Genomic DNA, 17,854 nt, shown 5'->3' with positions numbered 1-17,854 from the left:
TTTGTATCATGTTCGAATAAAATTTCATTTCATTTCAAATTTCATTTCAACAGCCAACATGCCGACACAGTAAATACTTCCTTTTCTTGAGGTTTCGAACACCTCAAATTCTTTTGTCTTCTTTTATTTATAAATATTTACCGCCGTTGCTTACTGAAAATCTCTTCGGAGGCAAATCCTGTCAGCGCATCCTGTTAGAAAAACCTGATCAGTGACATAACAACCTCCTTTCAGAGCAAATCAAGTGTAAACGCTGCTAAGTCTGGCCACCAGCGGATTTGTTAGTGTATCAATACTTTTATTTTCCAGACATTTCCCTGTTATCCGTAAGTGCTGTGTAGTAATATGTGTTACTGACAAAGAAAAGAGTATAAATATCCACACACCATGGATCCATTAGGGTATATTTTTTTTACTTCTTCTCTGTCTGAAACTTTACTTCAATACAAACTCTTACACCTGCTATCATATTGTCACCAATTACATAACCTGTAATTTTCTCAGAATGTGTTTTTCTGGTTTTCTGGATGTGAAGTGAAGGAGAGCAGGAATCATGATTATTTTGTCTGTGATGCTTCTTCAGATGGACAAAGAGCTGAGCTCAACCACCAGGTCCAAACCACGTTTCACAGGGAAGGTCCGTCTGTGTGTTGCCAGATATAGGTAGGTAACATAGCAGACGACGTTTCACCAGCCTTTTACAGCTCAGCCACATAATTATTTATTTTTGCTTCCTAAACTCTCAGAATCTTAAAAGAGGAAGCAAATGTTGGGACGCCTCATAGAAAATGCTTATAGTAAACTCTGAATCATGGATGACCTGAGAATATTTGCAGAAAATATATTTTCTGGAAATCCTAAAGAGAGTTACTCATTTTAAAAAATGATTATATACACAAATCAGGCAGAACATTATGACCATCAAGAGGTGAAGTAAATAACACTGATTATGTATTGGATCATGGCACCTGTTTGTTGGTGGGGTCTATTGGACACAATGCGAATATTTTATCCTCCAAGTTTGTGTTGAAGGCAATACATTAAGGATGCCTGATGGAGAGTATTTGGACATCTGCAGGTCTTGTGAGGTATGCCTAGTCTGCAGTGGTCAGTCTATCCCAAGTGCTCCATGGAAGGATGAGTGATAAAGGCTTGTTGATGCACAGACCAGACCAGTCAGAGCATCCATGCTGGTCATAATCTTGTGCCTGGTTATAAAGCAAACCAAGGGTTAAATATGTATTAAAAAATCTGTCTAATTTGTTTTGTTCTATTATTTATGTTTAATATTCTAGTTATAATCCTTATGACGGGCCTAATGAGCATCCCGAAGCAGAGCTCCCCCTGGTGGCCGGGAAGTACCTCTATGTTTATGGAACAATGGATGAGGATGGCTTTTACGAAGGTTTAACACTCAATGAAATGTTTTAGTCTTTTCTATTACTTTGCCACACATCTGTATGACCATTTATTATTCTTTTTTATTTTTTCAGGAGAGCTGCTGGATGGACAGCGGGGGCTTGTCCCATCAAATTTTGTGGAATTTGTCCAAGATGACGACACGCCCTCTGCCCAACACAGGAACACCACGGTTAAAGAACCGGGCTACCTCAACCACAGTAGCCTGGGGCCTCCGCGCCATTCGAGCGGCACCGGAACGAGACCGAGCATAAGCAGCCTGCTCTCTGACAGTAAGCTAGACTGTCTAAGCACCAGCAGCTTGGGCATGGACCTCCTGGGCTCCTCCAGCAACGGGACCGGAACCCTGGACGTCAGTATTGATGAGGTCGGTGAAGACATTGTGCCTTACCCCCGCCGCATCAACCTGATCAAACAACTAGCCAAGAGTGTGATTATTGGCTGGGATCCTCCTGTGCTGCCCCCGGGATGGGGCTCAATCAGTGGCTACAATGTACTGGTTGACAAAGAGGTCCGGATGAGTGTCCCCTACGGGGGCAGGACAAAGTCTCTAATCGAAAAGCTCAACCTTGCCACCAACACGTACCGCATTTCCGTGCAGAGCATCACAGACCGGGGCCCGTCAGACGAACTCCGCTGCTCCCTTCTTGTGGGGAAGGATGTAGTGGTGGCACCATACTACCTGCGGGTGGACGGCATCACTCAGAGCTCCGCCGAGCTGTCTTGGATGCCCAGCAACAGCAACTACAGTCACACTATCTTCCTCAACGGTGCAGAGTATGACATGGTCAAGGCTGGGGGCTACAGGTACAAGTTTTTCAACTTGAAGTCCATGACGGTTTACAAGGTGAAGGTTGTCGCACAGCCACATCAGGTGCCTTGGCAGCTTCCAGGTGATCAGCGGGAGAAGAGGGAAATCTCTGTGGAGTTCTGCACTCAGCCTGCAGGTCAGTCTCTGACACATAGCTAAACGTGCTCTGATAATGACATGGACTCCTGGTTGCAGAAAAGGCATTGCTGGTTGACTGGCAACCAGCAATGCCAGTCAACAATATCTCAGTACAACAATATCATTACCATATTGCTTTAAAGTCCATGTTATGTAAAGTCAATTTTTTTTAGCTTTACATCATGGTAGATAATGCTACGCCCTGATCAAAAACAGGGCACAGGGTGTGGAGTGTTGCTTCGATGCTTTCATGCATGCTAATCTCCCTTGGCAATCATTCGGCTGCCCAAAACACCTGGTTGGACCTAGCCCCGCCTTTGAGGGGCGAAACTCCTCCTTGGATCTGCAGTTTCCAAGCTACGGAGCTTCTTCCATGCAGAGCAGCCCTCTCCCGCGACTCCTTCCAATCAGCTCCTTCAGACTAGCAGCAGCAATTAGCAAACACCTGGTGGAACTGTGCGTCTACTGAGCTCATTATACGAGCTGCTTCTCAGTGCAGGACTTGTTAAAGGGTCAATAGAGGTGTGGTCTTGTGATGACTTCCTGACTGCAGAATTTCAGAAAGAGCAGGAGTTTTTAAAGAGACAGAGACCCAATTTCAGTGTATTAAATTATGAAATCAAATTTCTACGAAGTCATATTTGATATATAGAGCATATTTTATAACAACTAAAGGACACATAGTTGCTTGTGCTATAAAATGGCACAGTGTAGTTGTAACAATGCTGCCCCTTTAAACGTGCATGCCACTTCGAATCAGTAATGAAAGCAGACTTATTTCCCCTACATTAAATACTTATAATTAGGTGCCATTCAAATGTAAAACTAACTTGAAGACCCTTTCTGGCTCCAGCTGGGTCTCTTTTAAGGCTCAACCTAAAACAGTCCTCTAGCTTTATAGTCCCAAATTGCTTCAATTACTCTTCACTACCATTAATTAGTGTTTAGAACCAGCTTAATAAATGCGTCTTATGTGCAATGATTGTGTTACATAATTTCAATACAACAGCAGCACTGCAGATTCTACAGATTTACAAAAAATGATCAGTTCTAACACCTGAACTCAGACAGTTCAGGTGTTAGAGTCTTGAGTCTTGCTTATCGAGAAGCGAGCTCTCCAAAATGTTTTTTTTTTTTTTACTTCCCTGCTCGCTGTGTGTGGTGGCGAGACAACTACGGGTCGTCGTCTGTTGTAACAGCCTCTCTATTACATTGTATTTATATCTCAGGGAAAAGAATGGCATGGATTAGCAATTAGAAATTAAAGCAAGTTAAATTAACATTTTAAAACGTGGCTTAACTCTTATTAGTTTAAATGAATTATTATGGGCCTCAACAATGTACTACTATTTTATTAAAAAAACAATTATTTCTTAGCATGGGTATGCTACTTGCTACTAAATATGTACCAAAATCAAGGCTAGATTATTGTAAAATCTTCAGCGTGAGATTTTGCTAGTGCAATAAAGGATGAATTTATTTTAAGGCTTTTTACGCATCTTCGTCTGCAATTACTTACTGAGATATCAATGCACGCAGAATAATCTAATCAGAAGGCTTCAGAGGACATAACTGGACGGCATGGAAAACAGGACTTTCTCACAGTAGGCTTAGACCTCTCAGACTTTTCCACCACAGGACTTTTCGCTGCATTTCTGTCACCAGCTGTCTGGCTGTGGCAAAGATTTTGAGGGGGAACTCAATAGGAAGTTTCTTCTTTGCGACCGCAACGTTTAAATTCAGCATAATCGCTCAGATGCGTTGCTGCGAGTCACTTCTCGAGGCGAGCAGGAGGTCAGCTCATTTGTAAACACAAGACAGTAGGACGGATATAAGTCCAGGCTGGAAGTTGGAGCTGATATTTGTGCTGGCAGCTGATGCAGCTACATGCTGAGAGTTCATTAACGGATCTATCTATCGGACGTGTTAATTAAAGCCACCTGAAATAGCGTGAGGACGGGCGGCGGAGAGCTGTTGTCAATATGAAAGATAATCTCTCGAAGCCCTATATTAAGCTTTTTCGCCCAGCATGTGTTTTTCAAACAAGCCACTTCATTAGTGCTTAGCGATACAACATTTTTGTCGATATTAGTCACCCGGAGCTGCAATTCATTGCCTGAAAGGGAAGCAACTGTGTGCCCGCTGGTTTCCAGAGTTAATGAAAGTGGCTGGAGGGACGTATTTATTTAAACTCTCATTTCAGTTTAGCAGAGGACCTCGTTGTTTATGATATCGGCGGCGTGAAAATGACGGGAGAAAATTGAATCTCCAAGCAGTCGCTCTTCCCCTGTTCCACGTCTGCGTTGTCTGCTGGCGGGAAAAAGCAGAAACGCAATGAGAATGTGTGGATGTTGGGCTGTCAGTCCCATCCTGCAGACTCTCACAGCTGCACATTGATGCATGGTGATGCTTCTCCACGACTGCCGCTGCTCACTTCCACTCCAGGTGAGCAGCAGCACTGCACAGATGGTGCGTTATTTAGAATGCAGCCAGCGCTGACAGATTGCAGAAATTGCTAACTGTGTTTCTCTTTGAAAATTGTCAGCAAACTCTGGCGGCGAGATATCGTTTTCCAAAGAAATCACGGTTGAATCCTCGCTACCTTGTTTTTTTAATTTTTTGTATGTAACAGCTACAGTTGAAGTATACAACTATGGTAAAAACATACACAACAAAACCCTAAATTTTTACATCGGCTTTTTATAAGGTATGCATTGGCATAGATACGAGAATATCCTGCAAAGTAGTTTTTGGTTGTAATTATTTCAGACACGTCATTCGTAATATTCTATTTAGAAGTAAGAGCAAAATATGTAACGATTGAATTAGTTTGCATCGGGTTTGATCAAATTGACCCAAATCTCTTCAGAGACTGTTGACCTTTAACCAGTGTGTGCGTGTGTATGTGTGTGTGTGTCGTCCTCCTCAGGGCCTCCTCTCCCTCCCCAGGAGGTACAGGTCCAGTGTGGCCAGACTCCAGGGGTCCTCCAGGTCAGATGGAAGCCGCCTCCCCTGACACCTTCAGGAACCTCTAATGGGGCTAGTGTAATTGGCTATGCTGTTTGCACAAAGGGACAAAAGGTACCTTTTTTTTTCCCCGTTAGTCTATAGTGCAGGTCGTAGAGGCTGAGTTGCTGTAGCTTCCTCAAGGGCTCCAACTGTGGGTAGAGCTCTGTTGCCATCTCCTGGAGGAATGACTGAAATGTTGATAACCCGGTCTCTTGGGACCAGAATAAAAAAAAAAAAGAAAAAAAAAGATATGAATCCACAGAACCGTCTCCATCAGTCCCTGCTGTGCTTATTATTATCCCCTTGACAGTTACTGGTTTGCCATTTCTGCACACTTGTCTGATAACTAGGAGGATAATTTAGTGCAATCTACGATGCTGGAAGATGAAAGTCCATGAATTACATATGCTTATTAACTGAATAATGTGCTTTAACTTACCGAGAGAGAGAGAAAGATCCAGAAAACAGAAACAAATGTAAAATTCAATTCAATTTCTGCAGATACCCTTTGTCCTGGTTACCTGTTTTATGTCCAAATTCTAAGAATTAACCATCATTATAAAACCTGCAGAAATCATGGATGGTTGAAAGAAAGGAAAAGAGCTCTGGAAATGTTTGTCCATATTCTACTTTCTGTAGATATTCAGACCTGCCATAAAACCAGAATCACATTTTATACCTTCGTAGACTTTTCCTGACTGTGTAGGAAACCTTCTGTTGCATGAAAGATAACTTCTACTTGAACTTTCAACAACTGCTCTCAACAAGTTTACTGTTTTCTTTTTTTTTTGGTAAAAAAATATCCTGTGGACTTCATTCCTTCCCATGCATTACGCTTGCTGTAAAGCGATCTCTCTTGATTTAGCTGGAAAAGATGTAAGAAAGACTGAAGTTCACGGAGTTAAGTTTTATAAAGCCTGAGAATAGAACAGGATTAGAAGTTCTCAGATATCGAAGGATTTACAATTTGGCGTTGGTTAAATGTTCTCAGTGACGCTGATAAATCAGTCATGCATGATTCAATTTTTTTTTATATATGAATCTTTAATTATCTACTAGAAATGTGTCCTTTGAAAGCTGCAACATGTGTAAAAACTCTTCCTTTCACATGCAGATAGCAGAGGTCTTGTACCCCACAGCCGACTTTGTGAGCGTGGATTTGAACAGGATTCAAGGCCTGGAGGCCAGAGAAGTAATCGTAAGGACGTTATCAACCCAAGGAGAGTCCCAGGATTCCCCCGTGGCCATGATCCCACACAACCTCCTGGGCTCTCCGCGCCTCTCCCACAGAGTCACTGCACCTCCCCCTTCGATGCCCCATCCGGTGCCGCAGCCTCATCCGGTTCACTCCCAGACCCATCCTCCTTATCCATCGACGTACCCCCCCAACCACCCCCAGCCCCAGGTGCAGCCCCTGCCCCGGGCTCAGCCCCACACACTGCCCCACGCGCAGCCGCACTTACAGCCCGTCTGTCACCCTCCTCCTCCTCATCCTCAGCTCCACTTTCAGCGCCACTCCATACCCAAGTCGAAACCGTTAATAAGTGCCAGAGAGCCAGAAACCAAAGAGCACGAGGTGGGCCTGCGGCTGGCCCAGCCGTGGGAGCGCGCCCCCTCTCCGCTGCCGCCCATGCACGGAGCCAACTTGGAGCCTCCGCACTTCCCGCCGCGGCGATCCCCCTCTCCTCAGAGGATCCTGCCACAGCCTCAGGGAGTCCCTATACCCAACACCATCGCCAAGGCCATGGCCAGGGAAGCTGCTCAGAGAGCGTTTGCTGAGGGTAACCGGGTGCGTGGTTGGCTCCGCAGAGCCGAATGTCTCATGGAGATTTAATTAGAAGTCCTTCACATATGTTCAAATGCAATATAAAAACATAGGACACTATTTAAAGATGTGACCGTACATATTTTCTCTATCAGCTCTCCTCTTTAAATTCTGATAGTGCAACGGTGCTATTGACAGGTCGAGAAGCGCAACATCTTCAGCGACCGAGGCAACGCCCTGCATTCACTCAACTCAGACGAGGAAGAGGACGGCTACGACTCTCCGCACGCAAGACGAAGAGGAGCCTCAGTCGATGAGTTCCTCAGAGGCTCGGAGTTGGGCCGACAGGTACCTGTCAGAAATTCAAAGCTTTGCCCACCCGTCTCTTCTCTGCAGGAGGCTCGTTTGGTGACTCGTCTCTGACTGATTCCCCGAAGGTTTTGTTTACTTTTCATTAAAAATGTGAAACTAAAAGTAGAAAAGTCGCAACACATAAAATGCGAAACGATCTCAAATACAGTCAGCTGATTTCTCAGTGCATTTCTTTTTTTTTTTAATAAATCACAAGGTTTTAGTTGGATTTTTATGCTTCAGTTATCTGGAACAAACTTCCAGAAACCTCCAAAACACTGAGTTCATCTAAACACCTGTTGTCTTTGACTCATAAAAAACTGGAACATTGATCAATATATTTGGTTTAGATTTGCTTGATGATATGGACGATGGCATTTGACAATAGACTAATGTTTATTGCTTACTTCATAATTACTTACTCTTATGTTTTTATGGTGTTAAGAACTGCTTTGTTGCTGAAATGTGCTGTGTAAACAAACTTGACTTAACTATTGTGACATCACATCTAGACTTACATCCAACTGGTTAATAATGAAAATAATAACTTTTATGTCAAAAAAAAAAAAATTGTCAAACACATTCTATTTGGATGTAAAGGATAGATCGCCAGTTTTATTTATGCAAATTTTTTTTTATCATTTCTTTAGAGTTTTTCTTTAATCAACTTTAATGCTGTGTTGCAAAATCCATTTAAAGTGAAAATGAAAAATCAAAAAAAGCTTTAAGGCTCAAAAAGTGAAATTTCAGCACATACTTCTTACAATGTGTCAAATATTTGTATGCCACTGAAAGTAAAAGTTTTTCGCCTTCCTCCTTTATTTATTTATTTATTTATTTTTTGGTTTATCTAGCACCACCATCATCACTACAGCCAAAGCGAGGAGTACCACACCGAGAGCAGCCGGGGCTCTGACCTGTCGGACATCATGGAGGAGGACGAGGAGGATCTCTACTCCGAGATGCAGCTGGAGGAGGGTCGCAGGCGCAGCATCAACTCCCACAGCACCCTTAAGGTACACATTTGACTGCACACCTGCCGTTGTCAGACGCTGAATGAAGGACAGTGTTTTTAGGGAGCTGTGGATCCATCACCTACGTTGCATCAGTGCAGTCAGTGACTTGGCCCGGCTGTCCTCTTTCTTCATGCCTAGAATCAGCCCAGCCTGCGGCTACACGCCTTCTCTCCCCTGTCCTGCTGCTTTATTCATCCCAGGCTGATCTCATGGAGATGGCTTTGCAAACATGAGTGGAAAACAAAACATGCATGTGAGAAGTAGAGGAGCGTAAACTAAAAGCACAAGCTTTTCATGGTTTGCAACGCCCCTCGGAGCTGTTGGTGATGCACCCAGGAGGCTCTGAAAGTAGTAAAGTTGAAATGCTAAAGTATGAAACACCAGTGCAAACTATAATGTACTGAACTGTATCACGGTCATGGCATATCGAGCGCATACGGGAATCTCATTTAAGTGATTACTTAAATGGAAATTGTCACTTTTGTTTGCGTCCATCGTGTCTGGATGTCTGACCTCAGTGTGTCCGTTGTTGACGATCCCGTCTCTTCGTTCAGTCTGCGAGTGTGTGGATGCATCATGATAACAACATTAAGCCATGAGAGTCAGAGTCGCTTCAGGAACTGAATGCTTTAGGCTGAGCAGTATTTACCTTTTACTGCTGTGGGAACTCAAAAATATTCGAGTTTGGTTTCTTTTCCAGTTAGAGCTCCAGTGCTGTGTCTCATCCTGCCGTCCTAATCTGCAATTAAGTTTTGTCCTTTCGTTCATCCTCGTTAAATACCTTTATTTTAGAGTTTCTCTTCAAATATTGTTCCAGGACTAGCTGCAGATAAATGAGATGAATATTCTTCATCTCGAAAATATTTGTGTATTTCATTTCGTAGCCACATCCATCTTCTCGTTTGTTTCTGATCCGTGGTCCTAGCTTCTTTCTAACGTTTCACATTGTCCATGTCCGGGTTCTTCTTTTGAGACGTTGCTCCATCTTTGAGTCTCCACAGATTCCTGTCCAGAGCATGCCATTTCCTCTTCACGGAATGAGACTGCATGTGTTTCTACATTGCCACAAATAACTAATTCTGTCTTTATTTTGTCTTTTTCCCCCCATTTGTTCTATTCACATACTATGTTGTTTCCTGCCTGTTCTAAAACCTTCGAAAAACTTTCAAACTTCCCCCACCCCATCGAAAAAAAAAAAAAATAATGTAATAAATAAACTGAACCTTTCGGATTGAAACCCTGAATGAACTATAAAATCGTGGAACGTTACCACCTGGTCGTGACGTAGGCATATTACAAGCGTCAGGACTTAGCTGAAGAGAGAGACTGTTGGGATCTCCAGAGGGAGGTGGTGAAGCAGAGGTCGCTCCGCAGCAAGCGTCTCCACAGCATCCCGGAGGTGGCCGAGGAGGAGTCGGACAGCCTGGACAGCATGGGCCAGCATCTGAGCTTCGAGGAGGGCAGGCGGCCGGGAACGCCGCACACCCAGCGGAGGATGTACCCCCAGGAGAGCCACCACGCACGCGACCACCTCACCCCGGGCAAGAACAGCCGTCTGCAGCGCCAGCGCTCCTCCCCTCGCTTCTCCGACAGCCGCTACGGCTACGGCGCCGACGACCGCAGCTACGGACGACCCAGCCGGCAGAACACCAAGAGCCCCGACAGCGGCTTGGACTGCGGCAGCGAGGAAGAGGGGTCCCTGGGACGGGGCCACCGAGGGTATTATGCCCACGGGAGCCCCATCCGGGGGCCTGTGCGCATCATTCACTGTGAGGGCCCGGTAGAGAGGCGGGCCCTGGCCATGGGCCGTAAGCGAACTCTGACCCGTCAGTGCAGCGTAGAGGAGGAGTTCTCTGATGCCCCGGTGACTGCCGCCAAATCGGTACACACGGGCGACTTTAGGAACAGGCAGCACGTGGGGTCTGGTCGGGAGGTCGGGCCACGAAACTACTCCAGGGAAGGAGCCCTGAGCGAGGGCAGGCTGAACGAGCTGGACAGGGTCTATTACAGCCCCCACAGGGAGGCTAGGACCCAGTCTCTGTCCAGGCTCAACCGGGACCAGCCGCTGGTGTGTGAATCAGAATTTCTGCTGTATTTTCTATCAGCAAGCTGCAACCTTTCTTTTCTTTTTTCTTTTTTTTTTCTTTTATGTAAGCTCTCCCCCTTTTTCTTTTTCGTTTGCCTTTTTGTTTTTGATTTCTGGACGAGATGTCATGTTTCATGGTTGGTCTTATTTGAGTTCCTGTTTTGTGTGAATTACTTTGTTTGTATTCAGATTGTCAGCTGCTTTTGGAGTAGCGTTTTTTTTAATTACCTAAAGGCCATTTTAGGTTTTGATTCCTCATGTCTTTGCGGGAAAAGGCTCCATTTGAAGGAAGGTCTCTGTGCAGTGCACGGGGGACGTGCTGCTCATGCCTTTTCTTGCTTGCCTGTGCCTTCTCTCTGCCAGCTGCCGCCTTCATATGTTGCTGTTTTCGTCCCTCTCACGAGAGCTGCAGCCATCCTTTGTTTGGAGTTTTATGTCAGCATCTCTTGCCCTTCATTGCTACATGTAGGGGGGGGAGAGGCTAAGTCAAGGTTTATGCTTCCTGCAGGATTTAATGGTCAGTCCATAAAAATCATCTCTTGCTAGAGATGCACCAGTCAGAATTTTACAACCAATTCTTTCTCTGGTTTTTTGTAAACTGTATACACCCTTGTTACAACGGTAGCATTTTGTGATTAAAAAAAAGACAATTTTATTAAGAATTCCATCTCACCTTTCCACGTGACATATCTACTGTACTGTATATTTCAAGTGGAAAAACAAATTTAATGGTAGGAAATAAGTTGTATCAAAGGTTAGGGGTCATTTAATTTAACTCGAAAAAATGAATCAAAGCATCAGTTTGTTACCCAACTAGGATGCAGCATTTCTTCATTTGTAAAGTTTCCCTTTTTATTTTTTATCATCTGTCATGAGTTTAATCTCAGTTGAATTGTACAGGTAGATGTCACTTGTGGAAAAAGTTTTTAATTTATTTATCATAAATTCATTGAGACTCACAAAAACCCAGCATCGTAACAGGATTGCGTGCATTTTTGAGAGCCGTTGCATATTTAAAGAAGACATGGGAGCGACACTGAGATGATTAGTTTGTGTGTGCAGTCATTTACTGGTTACTGTCTATCAGGACTCCAATTTCACAGGAGCAGTTGTTGCAAAACCAAGACAAAAGATCATGGAGTTTACATTTCGAACCGTGTCTAACACCCGACGTCAGCTAATAACACGGTTAGCTTGTTAGCATTACTCAAACAGGTGCTTGAGTATTGTCAACACTGCTACCTGTACATCAGAAATGATTGTTCCTTTGCAGAAGTTAAAAGATCAAAAGGGGGGGGGGAGAGTCACTTTCGTGGCTTCCTGTTATCTTAAAGTGTTGCTCTCTCTGTCTTGGCCAGAAATTACCGCAAATCCTTGATATTTTTGCACAAATGCTAGTTTCCTTTTAGATACATTCTTGCATCTCTGTTCATCCTCTGACACTAAAACATGGCTGACCCTACCCAGTGTTAACTGTTGTGCTCGGATATGGTGTGTTCACGATTGGGAAACGGTGGGACGTTTGACTTTCCGAACCTCCGATCACCGGTCAGGGCTGGTCAAGCTGTAAATTACTCAATTCCAATTGCTCGCCAATTTGTCGGTGCATCTCTACCTCTTGCTTGTGTCTTTTACTTTGTTCAGTTAAGCAAAAACAATCCTCATAACTTCTTCATGCATCACATGTTGTGCTTTTTGTGACGGCCAGCAGCCACCGATAGAATCTGGCTGCTGGCCTACAACGTCTTTCTTCATTTGCCAGTCAGTGTCACTTTTATTTCTCTCATCTGTATTAGTCCAACCTGTTTTTTGTTTGTTTGTTTTTTTTGCAGTCATTTGCTTAATTTTCTCATGGAGAAGCTGACATGCACAGAACAAAACAAACCAAATTAATGGTCTTTAGCTTCACATTTAGCCTGAACTGAATCTGAAGTCCACATCCTTGTGTTTGGGGTTTGCTTGCTTTAATTGTTTTGATGTTGGGTTAATGGATTTCTTTGTCATTTTATTATTATTTTTGCCTCCCTAAGGACAAATGGAAGACATATCATTTGCTCTTATGGTTTTTCAGTTTTTTTTTTTGTTGTTTTTTTGAAAGATTGTGGAATTATATTTTTGTTATTTTTTAATGTTTTATTGTCTTGATATTGTTGAAGGTTTACATTTCGGATACCTTATTTCTTTCTTCTTCTTTTTTTTTGTGTCCTAAGATTATTGGGAACTCGCCATCACACGGAAGCCCCGATCGCCTGGACCACTCAGGGAGGAGGCCGGTTCACATCGGCACCCCTCCGCAGCGACGACCCATCCCATCCATTGGTTAGTGAGGTCACCACATAAGGATCTCCACCCTGCAGGGCGACTGATGTTTGTGCTAGTTATACCATGTGGCCCCCCCTCTCCCTCCCTACCAACCGAGCATCTCCACCCATAGAGCTTTAAAATCATATAGACCCTTTTTTGTTTTTGTTGGGTGTTTGCGCGCCCTGTAGAAGTCCATCCTCATGAGCCGGATTCACCAAATGTTCACATGCAGTTTTGCCTGAGAGGTTATCGCAGACACACTCTCTATGCCTGTTTTTCCATTTTTTTCCTTTTTTTTTTTTTTTTTTGTGGGTTAACATGTTTACATGACCACCCCAATCTGCCCCCAATGCAAACATTGCTGTTTTACACCCGTAGCCTCCAGAGTGAAAACCTTCGTCATCATACTGTCTTAGCATGAGTGAATGGGTCGTGGTTCTGAGCGGAGTGTGTGAGTGGGGGATCTCTGATCGTAACGTTGTGATTGGTGTCTTCTGTAGAGATCACCATGGACAGTAACAGTGAGGGGAGTGAGGGGAACCTCTCACCCGTCAAGGAGGATGTTTACTATGGCAGTGTAGCTCGGCGCAGGATATGGCGGTCTTTGTCCTCAGAGGATCAATATGGTATGTGGTGCAGCTTCTCCTCAAGATGGCAAATCACCATAACATTGCCAGGCAAAGGCCAAGAGTCCCCAAATGGAAACAAGCAGTGATGTCATGATGGCCTTTATTCTGTGCAGGACACTTAGCTGCTGTGCTAGCATAGCTTAGCTGAATAAAGCTGACTGGGGAAGATTGGCCACTTTTTTTTTCCCTTTGCTGGAGGAATGACTACCCCTTTTCCTGTTTGTGCCCCTGCACCTGTTATCCCCACAAACCCTTAACACACCAACTCTTCCCATTCACCCTTCATATCAAAGCAACTCTCCACCATAAGACAGTGTACCTCCTCCTTCCCTCTACAGCAGCCATCACCTTTTCCTTGTCCCCCCCCCACCTTTATAGGGGAGCAGGTAGCTTCTTGTGTTCATTTTGCATGACCTTCCCCAACCCTGTTTGCCCCCCCTTTTACAAAACAGTGAGACGGAAAGCCGGTATTGAATGAACTGATGCACTCCTGAATGAATTGCTTTGACAAACCCTCGATTGTACATTCATCAACTCCGCTGCCATCTAAAACAAAGACCATTTGGCATCTCCCTCAGTTTTCAAAGTTACTTAGTTAGTCAGACTTCCAATCTGCCATTGAAACATTTAACACGGTGATCCATGAACTGCTTGAAAGAAGCCGATATCAGGTTCATCCCTTCCCCCTCACTGTCCCTGATATCTGCGTTGCCAGGAACCACCGGGGGCATTTGATTTGTTACCTCCCACCGGAGCACGCCGCATCCCGTCGCCTGTCCTCTGCTGCATGTTGCTTTTAGACGTGGCCTATATGCATTGCATTATGCCTGCATGTGGCGCAGGAATGCTCCTTCTGTTGTGTGTAGTGGAAAAAAGCCGTGCATGTCGATCAGCCTCTGTGAGAGAAGGCAGTGAAACAGCAATGAACAGTGTTACTCGTGTCTTGATGTGTCATTCCCTTGCAACCCGAAAAAACCGCTCGTCTCCTGTGTGTTTGTGCCGTAAAGCGTGCTTCGTGGCGGTTTGGTTACTGACACACCAGCAAGCGAAGATGTGTGAACTAAGAACCTTGATGTGTTTTTTTTTTTGTCTTGAAAGTAGTCTTCTGTAAGTGTCTGAACACAACAAGGGGTTTAATTATTCCAAATGGAAACGAATAAAAGCTTCATTACGGTATTCGACCTCTGGCTCTTTCTTCACACGTCTCATTACCCGGTCCCCCCGTCAGCCACAAAGAGATATCTTCTGCTCTCGTTGCCTCTGCAGCCCGCGCGGCTGTATAAGGCTGGTAGTAGCAGCAGAGGCCTCCTCTGTGTTTCAGACGGCTACGGCGGGCGCAGGCACGGCCGGGGACGCCAATCCCCGGATTATTTTGAGGAGTCCGAATCGGAGGACCTGACCAGAGTGTTTGTGGCTCTGTTCGACTACGACCCTCTGTCCATGTCTCCCAACCCGGACGCCGCCGACGAGGAGCTGCCGTTCAAGGAGGGCCAGATCATTAAGGTAATGGCTTCATTCTCCGCTTCTCGGTCGTTTGTGTGTGATATAGAAAATGATCAAATTTATTTGATTATGCTGAATGCTTCAACGTTTTCGGAGAAAATCAGATGGTTTTTTGCGTTTTAGTATTAGATAAGTGCACGATGAATTGACCCCGATTTCCTTAATTTTGGGAGATCGGTGATTGATTATCTGCCTCGGCAAAGGTAAAAAAAAAAAAAAAAGTTGTTTTTTAAAATCAGTATTGGCCAATATCGGAACCGGCGGGTCAGCAAAAAAAAATAAAATGAAAAATAAAAAAGATCAGACTATTTCTTGAGGGTCCAAAGTTGTAGAAATCAAGGCCCAGATTGTAGAATGATAAGAGACCACAAGTTTTTCAGTGTCAATTGTAAAGTTTCCACAATCTGTGATGATTTAAGGAGTCATAACATCTGCTGGTTTTGGATTACTGTGTATTATCAAGTCCAAAGTCGGAGCAGATCTGCCAAAAGCACCATTACCTGTCTTCATCACTGTTAGATCACTGCAACAAATGAACTTTTAACATTGCAAATTATGAAGGATTCAAAGAATTTTCACCTGTAGACAGGTGCATTATCAGCACTAACTTCTCTGTGCCGCCTCTTCTTTTTAATGCCACCTTCCAAACAAATCTGTTTTATTTAGGTATTTGGCAATAAAGATACGGACGGATTCTACAGGGCAGAGATCAGAGGTCGTGTGGGGTTGATCCCCTGCAACATGGTCTCTGAGATCCAGACAGAAGACGATGAAATGATGGACCAGCTCCTCAAACAGGGCTTCCTTCCACTGAACACACCTGTGGAAAAGTTAGGTGAGATCGATTTTGTTTTTCTTTTCTCTTTCCCGCTGTGCTCCGCTGCTGTCTGGCCGACTCAACGCTGCCTCTAGGTTGCCTTTTATTTCCTGTGTTATTCCAACCTAAATATCACTTTCTTCTTCCCTGTGAAGTGAACTGCGACCGTTTTAAAGATGGACGTTCAATAAATCGCAGGTCCAGAAAGTCCAAAAGAGGTTTGTGTGCACTGAGACTCTCCTCTGCCTCTTCTGTGCTGTTTCTCCTTTTCATTTCCCAACCATTAAATTCCTCCTATACCAGCTGCTTTGAGCTGTTGCTAATACTTTGTCTCAGTATACATCAAGAACATGTGACGTTGTTTCCTTTCATGTAGTTTGCTTCTTTTTGGATATATAAAAACAAAAAAAGCATAAATTTTCTCTTTAAAGTTTTTTTTTTGTCCTGGTCCAGACGCCTTTGATGCTTCCATTTATTAAAACTTTTTTTTGCAATTAACAGAACTTTATGTGTTTTATGTCAAAAATGTATTTTTATGAACAGCTTAAAAGTCTTATATATAAGACAAGAGGACTGGCGTGTCCTTCATTTGGCGAGTATATCATGAATAGCAGGACAAAATATATTCCATTATTTAACAACCTGATCCGTTTCCTTAGAAGCAAATTGTAAAGAAACGAGGGGGAGGCAGCTCAGCGATGATTCAGTGTACACGTTTATTACTCCAGAGTGGGTGAAGCTTCAACGTCCCTAAAAACAAACACCTTTCCGTTTTCTCACTCCCGTTCTTCGCAGAAAGAAACCGACGGAGCGGCCGTCAGTATCCGACGTCGACACGGCGGATGGTGGCCCTGTACGACTACGACCCCCGAGAGAGCTCCCCGAACGTCGACGTCGAGGTAGCGATCTCTAGAAAAACCGCAACTTTTTAAAAACCCTTTCTATTCGACATAAAAAGCAGGAAAGGAAAAACTTCTGTTTTATCGGTATGTTTTAGTTTACAAACTTCAAGAAAACAGCAAACTTGCCAGATCGTATCATGTTTACGTTTCTTTGTTGGGGTTTGTTTGCATATGAATGTAACTGTATTCCTCCCTGGCTGATGATAGATAAATGGCTACGTTGCTAGATGTGTCTTCTGACAGAGCGTACGCTCTCAGCTGACGGAGGCGTTAACCTCTGTAGTTGTACTTTTGGGTTATTGAAAATACTTTCCCATGCTGTTTGGTTTGGCCCCTCCCTCTTGGTTTCACTCACTCTCACCTTTCTATTGGCACTGCCACCGACTCAGTATGAAGGCAGCAGACTGAATGAGGAGGTGAGTGAGGGTTGATGAGGGTACGCTATCGTCTACTGTGTGTGTGCGTGTGTGTGTGTTTCCTCCCTTGATTGTTGAACCGCAAAGGAAGAGGTAGGCGTCGTATGACAGGCCACGGCCCTTTTGTCCTTGGTGGTCATAATTACCAACCCCTCCCCTCCGCCCCTCCGTCTTGCATCTCCCTCTCCTTCGGTTTGCTCTTTTTGGTCGATCTTTCTCTTCTTTACTTTATCTGAGACGTGTTTGGTCTGTGTGGTCCCGTTGGCCCGGGTCCGACAAAGCGTGTTTGTGATCCTGTCTTCAAGTTCCAACATCTGATGCATTTGCAGACGTGCAGTGGTCCATTCACTGAGGCTGAATTGACAAACTTTAAGATGCATCACATTGATTTGGAGAAGGAAGCACAACATTTCAAACTCATCGAACCACAGTAGACTTGGTGTTTCTCTGAACGTCTTAGAAAAAACAAACAAACAAACAAAAAAAAAAACGGAGTCTGCTTTTAGCAGCTAGCGTGAGGAGTCAAAGGTCGACGCTTTCTCAAAGTTTCTTCTTTTTTCGACAGGCTGAGCTGACTTTCTGTGCCGGCGATGTAATCACAGTTTTTGGTGAAATAGATGAAGATGGTTTTTATTATGTAAGTACTTCATAATTGTATCGCTTTGCTGTAAAAAAAACCAAAAACAAA

At 44.1% G+C, this 17,854-nt stretch overlaps 1 protein-coding gene across 15 annotated transcripts in view; it reads left to right on the top strand.

The window, feature by feature from the left end:
• Positions 1–17,854, top strand: part of rimbp2b (RIMS binding protein 2b) — a 72,054-nt gene that overhangs the window by 49,807 nt on the left and 4,393 nt on the right. For 6 of the 15 annotated variants that reach the window (XM_015014357.1, XM_015014349.1, XM_015014353.1 and 3 more), the window contains 16 exons: positions 584–663; positions 1,296–1,405; positions 1,494–2,366; positions 5,298–5,449; positions 6,492–7,166; positions 7,341–7,490; positions 8,348–8,509; positions 9,798–10,577; positions 12,806–12,914; positions 13,400–13,525; positions 14,850–15,031; positions 15,698–15,866; positions 16,004–16,066; positions 16,644–16,747; positions 17,140–17,166; positions 17,732–17,803. In XM_015014357.1, coding sequence (XP_014869843.1) covers positions 584–663; positions 1,296–1,405; positions 1,494–2,366; positions 5,298–5,449; positions 6,492–7,166; positions 7,341–7,490; positions 8,348–8,509; positions 9,798–10,577; positions 12,806–12,914; positions 13,400–13,525; positions 14,850–15,031; positions 15,698–15,866; positions 16,004–16,066; positions 16,644–16,747; positions 17,140–17,166; positions 17,732–17,803 — 3,834 coding nt within the window. Of the gene's footprint in view, positions 1–583; positions 664–1,295; positions 1,406–1,493; positions 2,367–5,297; positions 5,450–6,491; positions 7,167–7,340; positions 7,491–8,347; positions 8,510–9,797; positions 10,578–12,805; positions 12,915–13,399; positions 14,670–14,849; positions 15,032–15,697; positions 15,867–16,003; positions 16,067–16,643; positions 16,748–17,139; positions 17,167–17,731; positions 17,804–17,854 lie in introns of those variants that run through there. The other 9 variants (XM_015014362.1, XM_015014363.1, XM_015014361.1 and 6 more) reach the window with 6 other exon arrangements.

The sequence above is a fragment of the Poecilia latipinna genome, unplaced genomic scaffold, assembly GCF_001443285.1.
Source record: "Poecilia latipinna isolate Pla-1442-1.1 unplaced genomic scaffold, P_latipinna-1.0 Scaffold1809, whole genome shotgun sequence".
Taxonomy (NCBI): domain Eukaryota; kingdom Metazoa; phylum Chordata; class Actinopteri; order Cyprinodontiformes; family Poeciliidae; genus Poecilia; species Poecilia latipinna.
Note: the sequence above shows the minus strand (reverse complement) of the source record. Positions and strands in the feature narration are given on the sequence as shown.